Below are 20,768 nucleotides of genomic sequence, written 5' to 3'. Positions count from 1 at the left end.
CGACTGTAAATCATCTTTAACCGCCATTTTGTATCACCCCCTTTGCCCCCCTTTTGATGCGTCACTCGATTGTGTTAGTGTGCATCAAAAAAAAAAAAAAAATTACTGTCTTGTAATTGTGTTTGTGTACACCGCATCATTTATTGACGCTTTTGTGACTTTGATATTTATTAAAAAATATTATTAAATAATTGTTTTATATTGTTTATTAACAATAATTATTGTATAAATTTTACAACTCTTTTCTGCATTGATTGTAAGTAGCCGCTATTTAATCTAAATAGCTCTTTTTTTTTTCAACTTTTTTCTAACTTTTTTTTGGTGTCCATTTTTATTTGCTCCAAAGTCGAGTCAGATTTATTTATTTTTTTTTCTTTATTATCTGGAACTTTACTTGGCTTTTAATCAAAAAAATAAAAATCATATTAATATTATATTAAAAAATATTACAAGGATTATTTGTTGATAATATTTTTATATGTGAAAAAATAATTTAATTAAGTGTAGATATGTTATGTATTGTTTATTGATTAAACTATTATATGTTTTAGAGAAGATATAAAAAAATAAAATGTCGTTCAATCGTGGAGTAAAGAGAAATTCATTTGGTAATGTAAGAAATAATTTTGGAAGATCTGGAGGAGGTGGAGGTGGTGGTATTGGCGGTGGAAATGGGGGAGGTAATACTGGAATGACTGGAGGACAAAATAATCGTGGAATGAATCCTTGGGAAAGTGGAAGTATGCCTGGACGAGGTATTCTACCAACTCCAAATAATAATTTATCAATAAATTCATCACAAGCTGAATTGGTTATTGTTTCCAATTTATTGAATAATCTCATTCGTACTCAACAAGAACCTCAACCTCAGGTAATTTGATTATAATTAAATTAATAATTATCATTATTATATTATTGATTTTATAAAATATTTCTATTATTTTTTAAGTTATTTGTATTTCGAAATTTATTTTATTTATGATTATTATTTCATCGAAACGATTTGACAATTAATTATCTGTGATTGTTAGGGTTATATATATTTTTTATTTTTAATTAGGTACCATCATTGCTGAGCCTTGGAACAAGCTTAAGCAATCCATTATCAAATTTTCGAAATCAAGGAAATTTTGGTAACAATGGTCGTTTCAATGATCGCCTACAACGTTTAGGAAATAACAAAAATCAACAACAACCACAACGTGCACAGCCCTATAACAAGGTATGATTATTAAACAAAACAATATTAAACAATAAACAAGAAGAAAATAAAACACATTTATTAGCTCAACAATAGTTTAGAATAGTCAATCGATAAAATTTCATTACGATTATATTATTAATCGAAAAAAAAAAAACGAAAAAGAAATAACAATATTTTTTTTAATTATTATTAATTCATTAATCAACGTCGTTTTCAATATTTTTCAATCGATACTTATCTTCTTACAAAAATCTGCTGTTTTATCTGAACCAAAATATATTTTCAATATTTTTATAAATAAAAAAGAAAAAAAGGTAAACAAAAAATATCTTCACTTTTAAATTAACCATATATATTTTTTTATTGTATTGAAAAAAAAAATCGTTGCGATTATTCCAAAGTTCCCAAATAAATAATAAAGTATTTCATAAAATTAATTAATATCAATTATCAATTTGATATTAAATTTTCATATAAAATAATTGTCAATATTTTTATTTTGACATGAAATTTTTCATAAATGGTTATCAATTCAACCATTGATCAATTATTCTTCAAATGATATATTTATTTATAATATATAAAATAATTAAATAATATTATTACGAGGAATAATAAGAACAAAAAAAAACATATTTCAAAAATTCATTGCAAACTTAGATGGGCAATAATCGTGCTCGCGACGGAGTCGCCGGCCGACGTGGCCCTTCATCCGCACAATTTCGTGCACAATCCCAGTCCGGAAATCAACGTAACAATGGAAACCAAAATCAACATCGCAACGATAAAAATACAAAAGCCTCTAAAAAAAATGAGACGTCTAAAAAGGAACAACTGGATGTTAAGAAAAATAATGAAAAGCCGATTACTGAGAACGTTGTTAAAAGGTAAGAATTAATTTCTTCCGTTTCCACAAAAAAAAAAACATTTTTATAATTGATATATAAATATATATCGAAATTTCCTCAATCCAAAAATAATTATAATTTATGAAAAATTGATATCATCAATTTAACATTGGCCTTTTACTTCGCAACATATTGTTTTGTTGTTTTCCAAAAAAAAAAAATAACAACAATACATGCGATTATTTAATTATAATTTTTATATTAAAAAAAAAGACAATTAATTTTTTTTTTTATATTAAATTCAACAACACTTGAAAACTCATGATTATTATTATTTTTTTTATTGTAAAAAAATAAATATATATTGTGTTTTGTTTTCTTGATGATGTTGATATTTATTTTTGTTTATTTTATTAATTTTTTTGTCAATTGGTTCTTCGTGACCATCAATAATCGATATTTGGATTTTTTAAATTTCTTCAAATCTCGTTTATGAGATGATTAATCATGTGGCTCATTGTCGAGTATGTTGGTGATAAAAAAATAAAATAAAATACATGTATGATTCTGTAGACATTATTCAACATCAATATAAAAAAAAAACTAATTGTATAATTTATTTACAGGAATGTATGAACAAAAAGAAATTAATTATTGTTGTTTTTTTTTTTAAATGTATTTTTGTAATTTTTTAAAATGTCTAATATATGTTGTTGGTTTGGTTGTTGTGTTCAGTGAAGAGGCTGAAGAAAGTCAGGATAAGAAACGCGATTGGAAGGATGAAAAAAAAGATGTTGATGCTACTGTTGTTAAAAAAATTGATGACAAAGCTACTGCTAATAATAATAAAAAAAATGATGATAATAATGGTGGAAAAAAAATTGAAACAAGACATGCTGATAGTCGTTATTCAGCTGTTCCAACAACTCAAATGACTTGTCACGTTTGCACTAAACGCATGTGGGATGGATCTGTAAGAAAAATTTAATATTAATTAATTAATTGCTGACTTGTGTCTTTTATTTTTTAACATAATATAATAATTATTTATTGTTTATTAATCTAGTCATTTGAAAATCATCTTCGTGGACGTGCTCATCAATTGATGATGGAAAAACTTGATGAATCATACAAGCTTAAAGTTGATTTAATGAGACATGAACTTCGTGTATCTGAAGAACAACGTGAAATGAGTTTAAATAATTCAAAACGTCGTGGAAAAAAAGTAAATATATCTTGTTTTTAATTTATATTAAATTTATTATATAAATATTAATAATAATTATTTTTGTTATTTAAAGGTTTCTGTTGATTTAAATGTACGTGAATATTGTACAATGTGTGATCTTAATTTCTATGGTACATTAACAAATCATAGAAAAAGTGATAAACATCAACAATTAAAAACATTTTTACATCCACGTTGTGTGCCATGTTCAAAAGAATTTCCATCAAGAATTGAATATGATGAGCATCGTTTAACACCTGGACATATGATTAATACAGTACAAACTGAAGAACAAAAGAAAACTAAAAAACAAAAACTTGCTAAAGGTGAATCAGAAGTATGTAATGCTAATGATGAAGAAAAAGATACACAAATTAATGAAGTTAATAAAACAACTGATAAAGATGAAGAACCATTGACTGATAATACTGAATATTTACTTGATATTACTGATGATATGGATATGAAAAAATATAAAATACCATCACAAAAATATTTTAAACAAAAACAAATTAAAATTGGTAGTTCAATGATTAAAGAAGTACAAGGTTATCATTGTGATAAATGTCGTAAATTTATGTTAACACCTGATGATGTATCAATGCATTTAAAAACAGTAACACATTATAAAAATTTTGTTGCTGAAGTTAAATTATTAACAACACCAGTTGAAAAAGTTGAAGAGACTGTTAATCCAACAACAGCAACACCAGTTGAAACACCAACAACAGAAACAACAGCAACAACAGCTGATGAATCAAGTGAAATGAAAGTTGATGAAAAAGATACAACCACTGAAGAACCATCAACTGTTAATGATGATGATAATAAAGAAGAAAATAATCAAGATAACGATGATGATAATGATCATGATGGTAATTTTAAACGTCGTAAACTTGATACAACATCAACAACAACAACAACTGAAAATAATGACGATAAAATAAATGATATTGATGATAAAATTGATTCACAAATGGATGAAATTGATGATATTGATGATGACATTGAAGATCTTCAAAATATTATTGATAATAGTGATGAAAATAATAAAATTCAAGATACCAATGAAAACGATAATTTAATAAATGACATAATAAATGATAAAATTAATGATGATGTTGAAAATAATGGTATTAAAGAATCAATGAATATACAAAATGAATTAAAAAATAATTGTAATGATGATGAAGAAGAAGAAGGTGATGTTTCAATGATGTCAGTTGAAGCATTTGGTGATAAGCCAAAAATTGATAATAAAACAACTGAAAATAATGATGTAAAAGTTGCTGAAGTAATTGTAGAAAAAATTGATGATAAAAATGAAAAACCAGTATCATCTGATAATCAAGTTTCACAAGATAAAAAAATAGTTGAACAATCAATTATTCCTGAAAAAATAATTGAAAAAACTGTTGTTCCTGAAAAAACAGTTGAAAAAGTAATTGTTCCTGAAAAAACAGTTGAAAAAACAGTTGTTCCTGACAAAGTAGCTGAAAAAATACCTGAAAAAGTAATTGAAAAGAAAATTGTACCAGAAAAAACACCTATACCAGCAAAAATAGCTGAAGAAATTAAAAAAGTAATTGATTCAATGCCTGAAGCACCACCAGCACCAATAATATCATCACCAATTAATCAACATCATCGACATTCATTAAATAACAGCAAAAATCATTCTCCAAATATGCATACTCCAAATAAATCACCAAGAGGTGGTGGTGGTTTTCGTGGAAATCGTGGCAATCGTGGTACTCAACGTGCACGAAGATCTCGTCGATAAATAATTTATTTTTCGTACAACAATGTCACAAAGAAAAAAAAAAAAAACAACACACCAGTTATTGACAATTTTAACAATGTTTTTGCAATTAAAATACAACATAATGAATTAGTTAATTAAATGCATTTTAGTTTTTATTATTTTTTTTTTTTCTAAATAAAATGTAACGTTTGTGAGTTTTAAATAACTTTTTTGGTTTTTAAATTAAAAAACTTATTGTCTTAATATCTGTATGTTTTTGGCTTTTTTTTTTCATTTAAATATTTTTTGAATAATATGAAATAAAAAAAAAATGAATAAATAAACAAATGTAGTGTTTTTTTATCAAATATAAAAATGTAGACTTGTTTGTTGAAATAATTTCTTCTTTTTGTGAGCATATTTATGTGTAATAATATCAGTAAATAAATAAATAAATCTTTGATAAATTATAGAAAATTTTATTTGATGGTTTTTGTTTTTTCTTTTAATTTATTGTACAATTATTATTGTTTTTTATTTGACTTTAACAAGATGTGTATCAAGAAATTCATCAATGGTATCTGTGTCCCATTTTCTTATGTCTAAACTGTCTTCTTTTTCGCCATTTTCATTGAACAGATATATCCAAGGATCAGTACCACGTGAATATTTAATACTCAAATTTGGATATTTACTTGGTTTATCAGATTTTAAAAATGCTTGGATTTGTGGATATGCTCCAAATTTACATTGGCAAACTTCAAACTCAGCTCTTGGATAAAGCTTTGTAACAACATTGTCATTGATGCAACATTCTAGACAATGATCACTGAAATAAATTAAAAATAATCAAGATTTTTTCTTTTGATAAATTAATTTAGCAAAATGACAGTTTGTCAATAGTTACCTGAGTATTGTCAAATTAAATTTTGGCAATTCTTGACATGTTGAACATAATAATTCTGATTTTTTAAAACCAAATGCATTACAATCTTCTTCATTATACTGTGAAGCAACAATTGTCACCTAAAAAATATTAAAAATTAATTAACAATAACATAAAACTAATGACGTGTTACTTGTTAAAAACAATTTTTTCTTTTTTCAATATTTCAATGTTAAAAAATTACTTGCCGAAATTGTTAAAATAGAAATTATTACTAGCTTCAGCATAATTAAAATTAATTAATAATTTTTAATAATATATATACTTTGTATTTGTTATTAAACAATTGGATATAAAAAAATCTTAGCCACCAAACAATATAAATAAATAAAAAAAAAATATTACGTATGCACTTGTGTGTGTTGTTGAAAAAATTTATAAAGATGGCGTCAATGTCAAATTCTTTTGTTTACATTTTGTGTTCAAAAATAAACAAAAATAATATTCAAAATTTTTTTAATTTTAATATGATATAACTATTAATTCATAAGACAACAAAAGTATAGGAAAGTTCTGATAGGCTCAAATTTAACAAAAATAAATGAGTCATAAATTTTCCAGTGCTACTGTGGTTATTTTTTCAATCAATCATTGGTCACAAATAATTATCTGTTATCATTGGTCATACCATATAAGTATATGTAAACATAAACATGGCAGATGTTGATAATAATAATGATAACAAGGCAAGTTAATAATTTCAATAATAATTAATAAATAATTAAATAAACAATTACATTAATTGTCGACAATATTTAGCTTATTTTTTTGATATTAAATTGTTTATTTTAAGATGAAAAATACAACAAGAAACATGGTACTCACTGGACACGTAGGATTTTCCAGTTTACCAGATCAACTTGTTGCAAAATCCATTGATGCTGGTTTTACATTCAACATTTTATGTATTGGTAAATAAAATTTTAATTAAATAATAATTAATATCAAGTTTAAACTAATCTAATATATATTTTTAAATTATATTTGTAAAAGGTGAAACTGGACTTGGTAAATCAACACTGATTGATTCATTGTTCAATACAACATTTGATTCAACACCTAGCCCTCACAATTTACCAACAGATTCAATAAAATGTGAAACATATCAACTTCAAGAAAATAATGTTAACTTGAAATTAAAAATTGTTGATACAGTTGGTTATGGTGATCAAATAAATAAGATTAATAGTTCAAAATCAATTGTTGATTTTATTGATGAACAATTTAATAATTATCTTCAAGAAGAACTTAAAGTTGATAGATCAATGTCGACATATGATGATACAAGAATTCATGCTTGTCTTTATTTCATTTGCCCAACTGGACATGGGTAAATTTAAATCAAATTAATATATTATTATTGTTTAAAAAAAAATTATATAATTATTATTTTGATTTGTTATTTTAGATTAAAAGCATTGGACATTCTTTGTATGAAAAAAATTCACAAGAAAGTAAACATCATTCCAATAATTGCCAAAGCTGACACAATATCAAAAATAGAGCTACAAGATTTTAAGGTAAATAATAATTAATTTATATTATTATTTGTTGTTGTTTATTTATTTATAACAAATTAATTTTTATTATTTTAGAATAAAATAATATCTGAGCTTGAATCAAGTGATATTAATATTTATAAATTTCCAATTGATGATGATAATATTGCTGATGTTAATATGGAAATGAATAAACATGTACCATTTGCTGTTGTTGGCAGTAATGATTTATCAAAAATTGGAAATAAAATGGCACGTTCACGTAAATATCCATGGGGTACAATACAAATTGAAAATGAAAAACATTGTGATTTTGTTAAATTACGTGAAATGTTAATTAGAATTAATATGCAAGATATGATTGAAAAAACAAATCAACAACATTATGAACTTTATCGAATGGAATATTTGAAAAAGGTGAATTAATTATTTATAATGATAATTATTATTAAATAATTTATGATATTTATTTTACTATTGATTATGTAATTTATCATTTTTTTTATAGATTGGTTTTGAGGACTCGGAAAATAAACAGCCATTGAATTTTCAAGGATTTATTGAACAAAAAAAAATTGATCATGAAATGGAACTTGATAGAATATCAGAGCAATTAAAAGAACGTATTTGTGAACGTATTATTGATTTTGATCATGAGCAACAAAAATTCCAGAATGAAGTAAGCATTATTGTTGTTAAATATTGTTGTAAATTATATTATTCTTTTGTTTTTTTTTTATTATTTATTTTGTTGCATTTCAGTTGAATGTAAAAGTACGTGAGATGAGTCTACGACACACTGTCGAGCGTGAAAAAGTTGAAGAACATATGAAAATATTAGATAATGAAATACAAGAATTTAATCGTGTCAAAGAGCAAAAACTTAAAGAACAATTAAGTCCAGGACGTCAAAAAATAAAAAAAAAATAATTAATGATAATTGAACTTGTTTAAATTTTTCAATGGAACTTAGACAATAATGAGCATTAAATTTGTAAAAATATCGAGTAGTTAAATTCAAAATAATTTCAAAATAATATAATGAAATAATAATAATTGATACAATAAATTAATATGGAAATAGTAAATTACATGTTTAATAATTTTATTACATAACACTTTTTTTAAATATTTTTTTTTAATAATGATTGGTTGATAAAGATTTTGATGATATGAACATGTTGAATAACCATAACAAAATTTTGATGAAAAAAAAAATTATTCTTCTGGTTTAAAAATAATGCAAGATAATCTTTAATCAGTAATGATAAAAAAAATTTATAATTTCATTTTGCTTGAAAAATATATTTCTAAAAACATTTACTGAAACAACAATCAATTGAATAATATAAATTATTCTAAATTAATCAGTAAATTTATCAATTTTATTATATGTTCTTTTTTTTATAAATTATTAAAGCGTTTATTTTAATATTTATAATAATAATTATAATATTTAATATATTTATAATATGTTTTAAAATATTTAAATAGTTAAAGTAGAAAAAAAATTTATTTCTGAGAATATTAAAAATATATTTTTTGATAATAATTCTACATATATGGGTGTATGTTATCACAGCTTTCTAAAATAATATAATGATAACGAAAAAAATGTGTCATCGACATTAGTCACTTTTTTAGATAAAAACTGGCTATACGTGGTGGTTTTTTTATTGTTAGTAAAATAGTCAATATTACTAATATAAAAATTTCCAATGGTAATGACTAATACCTAATGACATGGTCATTCGTCATTAGTGACCTGACGCGAGTAAGAAAAGAGAGGGAAAAAAATAGAGGAGGATTATTAAAAGTGGGGACTCGCAAGTGGAAGAACGCACCCTATTTAAGCCAACGCATCAACCCCAATGGGTCTTTTCAAATTTTAATAAGTCACCTGAGTGAAACTACTTTTTCAAATATTTCTGGACACTGGTAATTTGGAACAAACAGCAATTTAATTTTAAATCATAAAATTTTTCAATTTTATTTCACTGCGTGTTAATTGATTTTTTTTTTAATAATTAAAGGTTGATTTTTTTAATAAGAATTTAAAAATGCATCAAACTGATGAAAAAGTTGGAAAATATAAATTACGTTGGATAATTTTTTTTGCAATACTTGGATCAGTAACATTGTCAACAATAGCGGCAACAATAGTGGCAACCATAGTGACATGGCTATTGAAGTATGAACCATCACCAGTACCATTTAACACAGCAGCAAATTCAACTTTTGATAGAAACAATGAATATATCCTGGATTTTGGAAACGTTAATAGTGAGACTGATTTATGCTCAAAAATGGGACGGTAAATTTTTTTTTATTCTATTTTATTAGTGACTATTTTTAATTTATTAATTAAATAAAAAAAAATTAATTAATTATATATAAATTTCAGTTTTATTTTAAACAAAAATGGATCAGCTGTTGATTCAGCAATAACGACAATGATTTGTAATGGTATAATGAAGCCATCAGCAATGGGTATTGGTGGTGGTTTTTTGATGACAATTTACGATCGTAAAAATAAACAGGCACATTTTTTGAATGCCAAAGATAAAGCACCACTTGCTGCTCACAGAAATATGTTCAACGGTACTAATGAGAAATCATCTAAAATTGGATCACTTGCTATTGGAGTACCAGGTGAGGTTGCTGGCTATTGGGAGGCTCATCAAAAATTTGGTAAACTTGCTTGGTTTGATTTGTTTGAGCCCAATATTCAATTGTGTAAAATAGAATTAAAGAAAGTGGAAAACGAATACCCCAGTTATGACAAAACATGTCCTCAATTTTGTGAAACAATAAGAATTATTGCTGAACAAGGTGCTAATGAATTTTACAATGGTACACTTGGTGAAATGTTGATTGACGATTTAACAGATCAGGGAAGTATAATGACTATTGACGATTTAAAAAATTATCGTGTTAAATGGACAGATCCAATTGTTTCTGATTTTTTAAATGGAACAAAATTATTTACATCAAATTTACCTGGTAGTGGTGGACTATTAGTTTTAATGTTAAATATTTTTGATGAATTTAAATTCACTCGTAAAAATTTAATAGGACTGCCAAATGAAATTGAAACATATCACAGAATAATTGAGACATGGAAATATGTTTATGCAATTAGAAGTCAAATGGGAGATCCAGACTTTACCAATATGACTGATGTGAGTTTTTATATTTATTATTTTATTATCAATTATTATCATGTTTTAATATTTTTTTTTTTTTTAGTTAATGAAAAATATAACATCAAAAGATTTTGCAAGAAATATCAAAAATAAAATAGATGATAAAAGAACTTTCAATGAACCAAGTCATTATGGAGGTGCTGAGAATCTTCTAGAGGATCATGGAACATCACATATGTCAGTAATAGCACCAAATGGTGATGCTGTTGCTGTAACTAGTAGTCTCAATGGACTGTAAGTAAATTAATTATGTATAATTTTAATATTTATTTAATTTCTAATTATGATAATTTATTATACATTATTTTTTGTTTTTTAATTACAGGTATGGAAGTACAATAAGAAGCTATCAAACAGGAGTTCTTTTAAACAGTGCAATGGATGATTTTTCAATTCCTTCAATAACAAATACATATTCATTACCAGGAGTTAATAAAAATAATGAAGTTGAAGGTGGAAAACGACCCCTTTCATCAATGGTACCATCAATTATTACAACACCAAATGGTGATGTTAGAATGGTTATTGGAGCTGCTGGTGGTACACAAATAACAACATCAACTTCATACGTAAATAATTATAAATATTTATTAAATTATTAATTAATTTTTTTGTTATTATTTTAAATAAAAATAATAAATAAATTATTGTGTTTTATTTTAGGTCATAGCTAGACACTTGTTCATGGGTGATTCAATACAAAGAGCTATATCTGCACCAAGAATTCATCATCAACTTTATCCAATGGCGGTGTCTTGTGGTACGCTGTTTCCCAAAAGAATATCCCTTGGTTTACAAAAATTGGGTCATGTTGTAAAATTATCTGATACTGCTTCCTCTGTTATTGGTCTTGTGCAAATTAATGGAACAGTTATTGGTCATCTTAATTCGATGGGATAGTTCTGATAAATTTTTTCCCCTACAATACATATTTGTATTTATTTTAAAATAAATACAATATTGAAAATTAAATTTTCATTTTCTAAAATATAATACAATACAAAAATTTTTAATTACATATTTGTTAGGCCATTCAGATAAGAGTGTTTTAATTATTTAAATTTTGTAGAGTCTTAAACATACTATGTTCATGTATTTTGTTATTTTTTCCCAAATATAAATAAAAATATATTAATTAATTTAATTTTAAAATGTATATCATTATCTAATAATGAAATTTTTTAAATTTAATTGATTTAATTCATTTTTTAACGATTTAATTTCATTGATAAAACCTGTTTGTAAATTCCAATTTATATTATCAAACACTATTTGATTCATTTAATTTTAGTGATATATATTTTAACCAATTTCTTAATCTTTTGCCAAATAATTTTACAGTAAATATTAACAGCTGTCTTTTAATTTTAATTTGTTTAATGATTATTTAATAACTTAACAACAAAATCAAAGTTTGTCAAAGAACAAAAATTAAAACAAAAAAAAAAAAAACTTGTAAAAATATCAAGTAGCTAAATTTGTTTTATAATAAAATAATACAATAAATCAATATGGAAATAGTAAATTAGATGCTTAATAATTTCATTACATAATATGTTTTTTAACATGAAAGTATTTATTAAAATTAAAAATACAATAAATTGTTTAAATGAAAAAAAAAAAGTTTCTTACAATTAATTAATGAAAAAAAATCAATTTAAAATTTACAAAAATGTAGAAAAAAAAATTAATCAACTTATTAATTATTTTAAATTTTTTTTCATCTAAGCTTTTTGTTTATTTACAATTTTTTTTATTTATATTGTTGATAAATTTAAATTTATAAATATTATTAAAAGTTGAAAAACAATATTTAAAATCAAGGCTCTTCTTTTATAATTTGTTTATGATAATATAAATGTTTATTTGCATTATTAATTTGAATGAATCTATTGAAATAAATATAAATAAATAAATATAATGAAAAAAAATATTAACTAGCAAAAATAAATACTAAATGTAGACTGAAAAATATTTATCACAAGCTATTATGAAAAAGAATATCAGAGTTATCATTGGATGAATAATAAATTTTTTTTAACTCATTTTATAATTCACTAACTTCTTCTTTTTTGTCAACATTTTCACCATGACCTTTTTCAGCTTGTACTTCTTCAACATGACCGTTTTCAGCTTGTACTTCTTCAACATGACCATTTTCAGCTTGTACATTTTCAACATGACCATTTTCAGCTTGTACATTTTCAACATGATCATTTTCAGCTTGTACCTCTTCAACAATATCATTTTCAATACCAAAACGTTCACGAATTTGATCTGGTGTTTTATTCATGATCATCTGAGCAACAGTCTTGGATGTTGCTCTTATAAGACCTTTGATTTCCATATAATGTGCACAAGTAAGTAATCGAAACAGAGTTGTTTCATCAACCTACATACAAAATAAAAAATAAATTGATTGTTGATCATTGTTGTAAATTATATTATTCTTTTGTTTTTTTTTTTTTTCATTATTTATTTTGTTGCATTTCAGTTGAATGTAAAAGTACGTGAGATGAGTCTACGACACACTGTCGAGCGTGAAAAAGTTGAAGAACATATGAAAATATTGGATAATGAAATACAAGAATTTAATCGTGTCAAAGAGCAAAAACTTAAAGAACAATTAAGTCCAGGACGTCAAAAAATAAAAAAAAAATAATCAATGATAATTGAAGTTGTTTAAATTTTTCAATGGAAATTAGACAATAATGAGCATTAAATTTGTAAAAATATCGAGTAGTTAAATTCGTTCAAAATAATATAATGAAATAATAATAATTGATACAATAAATTAATATGGAAATAGTAAATTACATGTTTAATAATTTTATTACATAACACTTTTTTTTAATATGAAAATAATGATTGGTTGATAAAGATTTTGATGATATGAACATGTTGAATAATCATTATACCAAAATTTTGATGAAAAAAAAAATTATTCTTCTGGTTTAAAAAAAATGCAAGATAATCTTTAATCAGTATAATGATAAAAAAAATTTATAATTTTATTTTACTTGAAAAATATATTTCTAAAGACATTTACTGAAACAACAATCAATTGAATTATTCTAAATTAATCAGTAAATTTATCAATTTTATTATATGTTCTTTTTTTTATAAATTATTAAAGAGTTTATTTTAATATTTATAATAATAATTATAATATTTAATATATTTATAATATGTTTTAAAATATTTAAATAGTTAAAGTAGAAAAAAAATTTATTTCTGAGAATATTAAAAATATATTTTTTGATAATAATTCTACATATATGGGTGTATGTTATCACAGCTTTCTAAAATAATATAATGATAACGAAAAAAATGTGTCATCGACATTAGTCACTTTTTTAGATAAAAACTGGCTATACGTGGTGTTTTTTTATTTTTAGTAAAATAGTCAATATTACTAATATAAAAATTTCCAATGGTAATGACTAATACCTAATGACATGGTCATTCGTCATTAGTGACCTGACGCGAGTAAGAAAAGAGAGGGAAAAAAATAGAGGAGGATTATTAAAAGTGGGGACTCGCAAGTGGAAGAACGCACCCTATTTAAGCCAACGCATCAACCCCAATGGGTCTTTTCAAATTTTAATAAGTCACCTGAGTGAAACTACTTTTTCAAATATTTCTGGACACTGGTAATTTGGAACAAACAGCAATTTAATTTTAAATCATAAAATTTTTCAATTTTATTTCACTGCGTGTTAATTGATTTTTTTTTTTAATAATTAAAGGTTGATTTTTTTAATAAGAATTTAAAAATGCATCAAACTGATGAAAAAGTTGGAAAATATAAATTACGTTGGATAATTTTTTTTGCAATACTTGGATCAGTAACATTGTCAACAATAGCGGCAACAATAGTGGCTACCATAGTGACATGGCTATTGAAGTATGAACCATCACCAGTACCATTTAACACAGCAGCAAATTCAACTTTTGATAGAAACAATGAATATATCCTGGATTTTGGAAACGTTAATAGTGAGAATGATTTATGCTCAAAAATGGGACGGTAAATTTTTTTTTATTCTATTTTATTAGTGACTATTTTTAATTTATTAATTAAATAAAAAAAAATTAATTAATTATATATAAATTTCAGTTTTATTTTAAACAAAAATGGATCAGCTGTTGATTCAGCAATAACGACAATGATTTGTAATGGTATAATGAAGCCATCAGCAATGGGTATTGGTGGTGGTTTTTTGATGACAATTTACGATCGTAAAAATAAACAGGCACATTTTTTGAATGCCAAAGATAAAGCACCACTTGCTGCTCACAGAAATATGTTCAACGGTACTAATGAGAAATCATCTAAAATTGGATCACTTGCTATTGGAGTACCAGGTGAGGTTGCTGGCTATTGGGAGGCTCATCAAAAATTTGGTAAACTTGCTTGGTTTGATTTGTTTGAGCCCAATATTCAATTGTGTAAAATAAAATTAAAGAGTGAGGAAAACGAATACCCCAGTTATGACAAAACACGTCCTCAATTTTGTAAAACAATAAGAATTATTGCTGAACAAGGTGCTAATGAATTTTACAATGGTACACTTGGTGAAATGTTGATTGACGATTTAACAGATCAGGGAAGTATAATGACTATTGACGATTTAAAAAATTATCGTGTTAAATGGACAGATCCAATTGTTTCTGATTTTTTAAATGGAACAAAATTATTTACATCAAATTTACCTGGTAGTGGTGGACTATTAGTTTTAATGTTAAATATTTTTGATGAATTTAAATTCACTCGTAAAAATTTAATAGGACTGCCAAATAAAATTGAAACATATCACAGAATAATTGAGACATGGAAATATGCTTATGCAATTAGAAGTCAAATGGGAGATCCAGACTTTATTAATATGACTGATGTAAGTTTTTATATTGATAATAATAGTTGATAATAAAATAATAATGTTTTAATATTGTTTTTTTTTTTTTTTTTTTAGTTAATAAAAAATATAACATCAAAAGATTTTGCAAGAAATATCAAAAATAAAATAGATGATAAAAGAACTTTCAATGAACCAAGTCATTATGGAGGTGCTGAGAATCTTCTAGAGGATCATGGAACATCACATATGTCAGTAATAGCACCAAATGGTGATGCTGTTGCTGTAACTAGTAGTCTCAATGGACTGTAAGTAAATTAATTATGTATAATTTTAATATTTATTTAATTTCTAGTTATGATAATTTATTATACATTATTTTTTGTTTTTTAATTACAGGTATGGAAGTCAAGTAGTAAGCTCTCAAACAGGAATTCTTTTAAACAGTGCAATGGATGATTTTTCAATTCCTTCAATAACAAATACATATTCATTACCAGGAGTTAATAAAAATAATGAAGTTGAAGGTGGAAAACGACCCCTTTCATCAATGGTACCATCAATTATTACAACACCAAATGGTGATGTTAGAATGGTTATTGGAGCTGCTGGTGGTACACAAATAACAACATCAACTTCATACGTAAATAATTATAAATATTTATTAAATTATTAATTAATTTTTTTGTTATTATTTTAAATAAAAATAATAAATAAATTATTGTGTTTTATTTTAGGTCATAGCTAGACACTTGTTCATGGGTGATTCAATACAAAGAGCTATATCTGCACCAAGAATTCATCATCAACTTTATCCAATGGCGGTGTCTTGTGGTATGCTGTTTCCCAAAACAATATCCCTTGGTTTACAAAAATTGGGTCATGCTATAAAAACTGGTCTCTTTAGTACTACTGCTTCTACTGTTATTGGTCTTGTGCAAATTAATGGAACAGTTATTGGTCATCTTGATTCATCGGGATAATTTGGATAAATTGTTTGCCCTACAATAAATATTTGTGTTTATTTTGAAATAAATACAGTATTAATAATTTAATTTTCATTTTCTAAAATATAATATAATACAATAATTCTTAATTACATAATTGTTAAACAAAAATTATTAAAATTCAATTGACATAATTTGATTGTACAAAGTTTGTAAAGGCCATTCAGATAAGAGTGTTTTAATTATTTAAATTTTGTAGAGTCTTAAACATACTATGTTCATGTATTTTGTCATTCTTTCCCGAATAAATAAAAATATATTAATTAATTTAATTTTAAAATGTATATCATTAGCCAACAATGGAATATTTATAAATATACACTAAATCTAATGGCGAGTAACAAAGTATTTTGTACATTGAAAGTTAGTTGATTAAAAAAATATTTAAAAGCAATGTCATTACTAATTTTAATACAATAAAACATTAAGATTTTTATCAAATGATGAAGTTATATTTGTTAAATACCATTGCCAATAATTAATTAAATTAACATGTTGATATTTTTGTTGATGTTAAAAATTTCAACTTCATCGATAAAACCTGTTTGTAAATTTCAATTTATATTATCAATATATTTTTTTTGTGTTGGATAAACACCCTTTGATTCATTTAATTTTAATAATATATATTTTAACCAATTTGTTAATCTTTTGCCAAATAACAACACAATCAAAGTTTGTCAAAGAACAAAAACTAAAATAAAAAAAATAAAATTTGTAAAAATATCAAGTAGCTAAATATTTGTTTATAATAAAATAATACAATAAATCAATATGGAAATAGTAAATTAGATGCTTAATAATTTTATTACATAATGTTTTTTAACATGAAAGTATTTATTAAAATTAAAAATACAATAAATTGTTTAAATAAAAAAATTAATTCCTTACAATTAATTAATGAAAAAAAATCAATTTAAAATTTGCAAAAATGTAAAAAAAAAAAAAATTAATCAACTTATTAATTATTCTAAATTTTTTTTCATCCAAGCTTTTTGTTTATTTACAATTTTTCTTATTTATATTGTTGATAAATTTAAATTTATAAATATTATTAAAAGTTGAAAAACAATATTTAAAATCAAGGCTCTTTTTTTGTAATTTGTTTATGATAATATAAATGATTATTTGCATTATTAATTTGAATGACTATTGAAATAAAATAAATAAATAAACATAATGAAAAAAATATTAACTAGCAAAAATAAAATTGAAAATAAATGTTACACTGAGAAATATTTATCACAAGCTTATGAAAAAAAATATCAAATGAATAATAAATTTTTTTTAACTTCTTTTATAACTCACTAACTTCTTCTTTTTTGTCATCATTTTCAACATGACCTTTTTCAGCTTGTACCTCTTCAACATGATCTTTTTCAGCTTGTACATCTTCAACATGACCTTTTTCAGCTTGTACATCTTCAACATGACCTTTTTCAGCTTGTACATCTTCAACATGACCATTATCAGCTTGTGCCTCTTCAACATGACCTTTTTCAGCTTGTACATTTTCAACATGACCATTTTCAGCTTGTACATTTTCAACATGATCATTTTCAGCTTGTACATTTTCAACATGATCATTTTCAGCTTGTACATTTTCAACATGATCATTTTCAGCTTGTACATTTTCAACATGATCATTTTCAGCTTGTACATTTTCAACATGATCATTTTCAGCTTGTACCTCTTCAACAATATCATTTTCAATACCAAAACGTTCACGAATTTGATCTGGTGTTTTATTCATGATCATCTGAGCAACAGTCTTGGATGTTGCTCTTATAAGACCTTTGATTTCCATATAATGTGCACAAGTAAGTAATCGAAACAGAGTTGTTTCATCAACCTACATACAAAATAAAAAAATTAATTAATTGTTGATCATGTAAATTAATTAGAAAATTTATTTGTTGATTTAATTTAATATTTAAATAATAAAACTTACTTTTAAAAATGCTTTGTCCCAATTTGATATGAGACAAATTTCTTCAGGATCTTCATCATCACTTTCATTTACATCTTTGTAATGTTCAATGTATTGAATGATTTTTCTCAATATATCAGCTGGAACATTTGGTACATTAACTGTTTTCATTACATTTGGTGCAATACCAATTTCATTCATTATTTTTTCAAGTGTTTTTGACTTTTTGACAGCTTCATAATCAACAAGAAAAGATATACCATCTTCACTTTTTAAAATTACTTTTGCTGTTTGTCCTTGAGATCCAGCCATCTGTTGATTATATATATTCATTAAAAATAAAAATTAATAATTATGTGTAAAATTGCTGATATTTAACGACAAATAAATTTTCTTTTTGAATAAAAAATTTTATGTTTATTTATGTTGTTTATAAAATAGAAAAATAATTCATTTTTAAAATAAAAATAATATTAAATTAACAATTTATTTTGATGAATAATGAAAATCATTTTTTCTTTGCCAATTAAAATAATAAAAGTATGGTTATGATTATTATTAACAAAATAAATATTTTGTTTTAATAATAACAATTGAAAAATTTATATTTTTGGAGTAATTGAATTATTGCAAAAATGGAACTTGTTTTTTTTTTAATTTAATTTAATTAATTTATTGTAATATACGTGGTGATTAATTATACTTACATTGATGAAAATAATTTACTTGTACGTTGACAGTGATGTGTTTGACTCGAGGTTGAAATTTTATCTGATAATTTTCATGGTCATCAAGGACATCAAAATAAACAACATAGCCCAATCTGAATCCTACAAATTACAATACAAGTTGCCAGTAAAATAAAAATAGAGATTGTAAACGCATGCGTATTCAAAAAAAAAAATGCAAAAATTTTGGCAGAATAGCAGCAGCAGTTGGCAAAAGTGAGTAAATGGTCTTGGAAAAATTAATACTGGCTTATCCACCACGTCAAACATTTATCTAATCAATTATAACAACAAAACCAAAGTTTTTATCATCAGCTAAAATTGTTTGTTAAATTGTAATTATGCTGAAATTAATCATCATTTCTATTTTGATTGTTTTGGTAAGTAATATTTTACCTTTGAATTAATAAACAACAAAGACAATTGTTTTTACAAGTAATATGTTATTTAGTTATTAGTTTTGGTATTTCATTATTGGTAATTGATTTTTAATATTTTTTAGATGGCTATTGCTGGTTCTGGTAATCTTTTTGAAGACGCAAGAGCTTGTGCTAGAAATAATTTTAATTATTATACATGGTGTTATGAGTGTAAAGCCTATAAAGGAAAATTAAGGTAGTAATTATTAACTCAAACTGTCATATATTGATAAATTTATATTGATAAAAAAAAACTCATTTATTTCAGGTATTTATGCCTAGAATGCTGCGAAGTTTCTTTCGCTCTAGCAGAACCTTATCCAAAAGGTCAATTAGAAATATGTCAATGTAAATTTGCTAAATATCCTCATTTTGAAGCATTTATAAAATCTCATGAACGAAGAAGTAAACATCCAAATTTAAGTATTATATACTCAAACATTACTGAACCTTGGTTACATCTGTTTAATGAGAATGGTCAGAGAGAGAGGAGTGGAAGCATTGCAGATTGGGAGAAAGATGCCGACGAAAGCCGGATTGATGAAACCTTTAGTTTTGTTATTGCTCATTAGAAAAGTTATATAAAAATCAATTAAATAAACACAAATAATAACATATTGATAATACATGTCGATTAATTATTATACAAAAATTTTGATGAAAAAGAAAATATTCTTCTGGTTTAAAAGTAATGCAAGATAATCTTTAATCAATAATAATAAAAGTCAATTTATAATGTCATTTTACTTGGAAAATATATTTCTAAAAACATTTACTGAAACAACAACCAATTAAATAATATACATTATTTTAAATTAATCAATAAATTTATCAATTTTCATATGTTAATTTTTTTTAATAAATTAATGATAGTTTATTGTAATATTTATAATAATAATTATTTTTTTATTATGTTTTAAAATATTTAAAAATGTAGTTTCAAGTTATTTTTTATTTTTTAAAAAAAAATTTATCTTTGTAAATGTAAAAAATATTTAAATAGTTGAAATTGAAAAAAAAAAATTATTTCTGTGAATATTAAAAATATAAATTTTGATAATAATTCTACATAGGTATATGGATGTATGCTATCACAGCTTTCTAAAATAATATAATGATAACGAAAAAAATATCGTTATCAATAAATATT

The 20,768-nt window shown here is 24.0% G+C and overlaps 7 protein-coding genes across 7 annotated transcripts; 5 read left to right on the top strand and 2 right to left on the bottom strand.

Annotated features, from left to right (window-relative positions):
- The first annotated feature begins 101 nt into the window (after positions 1-101).
- LOC122856755 (putative histone-lysine N-methyltransferase 1) lies at positions 102-5,501 on the top strand. Its single transcript, XM_044158564.1, has 7 exons — positions 102-256; positions 552-871; positions 1,061-1,222; positions 1,865-2,091; positions 2,788-3,025; positions 3,119-3,277; positions 3,354-5,501. The coding sequence occupies exons 2-7, from the start codon at positions 572-574 to the stop codon at positions 5,061-5,063; spliced, it is 2,796 nt and encodes a 931-aa protein (XP_044014499.1). The 5' UTR covers positions 102-256; positions 552-571; the 3' UTR covers positions 5,064-5,501.
- A 12-nt stretch (positions 5,502-5,513) lies between these two features.
- On the bottom strand, positions 5,514-6,205 carry LOC122856891 (selenoprotein F-like). The gene is made up of 3 exons (XM_044158779.1): positions 6,159-6,205; positions 5,932-6,050; positions 5,514-5,853 (listed from the first exon to the last, which is right to left on the bottom strand). Exons 1-3 carry the CDS (start codon positions 6,195-6,197, stop codon positions 5,559-5,561), a joined length of 453 nt encoding a protein of 150 aa, XP_044014714.1. The 5' UTR covers positions 6,198-6,205; the 3' UTR covers positions 5,514-5,558.
- A 558-nt stretch (positions 6,206-6,763) lies between these two features.
- On the top strand, positions 6,764-8,399 carry LOC122856203 (septin-2-like). Its single transcript, XM_044157897.1, has 6 exons — positions 6,764-6,881; positions 6,964-7,300; positions 7,379-7,490; positions 7,566-7,886; positions 7,978-8,148; positions 8,232-8,399. The coding sequence occupies exons 1-6, from the start codon at positions 6,764-6,766 to the stop codon at positions 8,397-8,399; spliced, it is 1,227 nt and encodes a 408-aa protein (XP_044013832.1).
- Positions 8,400-9,518: 1,119 nt separating this feature from the next.
- LOC122856202 (glutathione hydrolase 1 proenzyme-like) lies at positions 9,519-11,575 on the top strand. The gene is made up of 6 exons (XM_044157896.1): positions 9,519-9,783; positions 9,874-10,173; positions 10,246-10,651; positions 10,719-10,909; positions 11,001-11,244; positions 11,339-11,575. The coding sequence occupies exons 1-6, from the start codon at positions 9,530-9,532 to the stop codon at positions 11,573-11,575; spliced, it is 1,632 nt and encodes a 543-aa protein (XP_044013831.1). The 5' UTR covers positions 9,519-9,529.
- Positions 11,576-14,697: 3,122 nt separating this feature from the next.
- On the top strand, positions 14,698-16,517 carry LOC122856201 (glutathione hydrolase 1 proenzyme-like). Its single transcript, XM_044157894.1, has 5 exons — positions 14,698-14,705; positions 14,796-15,573; positions 15,652-15,842; positions 15,934-16,177; positions 16,272-16,517. Exons 1-5 carry the CDS (start codon positions 14,698-14,700, stop codon positions 16,515-16,517), a joined length of 1,467 nt encoding a protein of 488 aa, XP_044013829.1.
- Positions 16,518-17,838: 1,321 nt separating this feature from the next.
- Positions 17,839-18,783, bottom strand: LOC122856200 (S-phase kinase-associated protein 1-like). Its single transcript, XM_044157893.1, has 2 exons — positions 18,493-18,783; positions 17,839-18,393 (listed from the first exon to the last, which is right to left on the bottom strand). Exons 1-2 carry the CDS (start codon positions 18,781-18,783, stop codon positions 17,839-17,841), a joined length of 846 nt encoding a protein of 281 aa, XP_044013828.1.
- Positions 18,784-19,467: 684 nt separating this feature from the next.
- On the top strand, positions 19,468-20,723 carry LOC122856199. Its single transcript, XM_044157892.1, has 4 exons — positions 19,468-19,579; positions 19,702-19,814; positions 19,887-20,095; positions 20,692-20,723. Exons 1-4 carry the CDS (start codon positions 19,541-19,543, stop codon positions 20,721-20,723), a joined length of 393 nt encoding a protein of 130 aa, XP_044013827.1. The 5' UTR covers positions 19,468-19,540.
- Positions 20,724-20,768: the final 45 nt, after the last annotated feature.

The sequence above is a fragment of the Aphidius gifuensis genome, linkage group LG5 (assembly GCF_014905175.1).
Source record: "Aphidius gifuensis isolate YNYX2018 linkage group LG5, ASM1490517v1, whole genome shotgun sequence".
NCBI lineage: Eukaryota > Metazoa > Arthropoda > Insecta > Hymenoptera > Braconidae > Aphidius > Aphidius gifuensis.
This window is presented reverse-complemented; position numbering and strand designations above follow the sequence as displayed.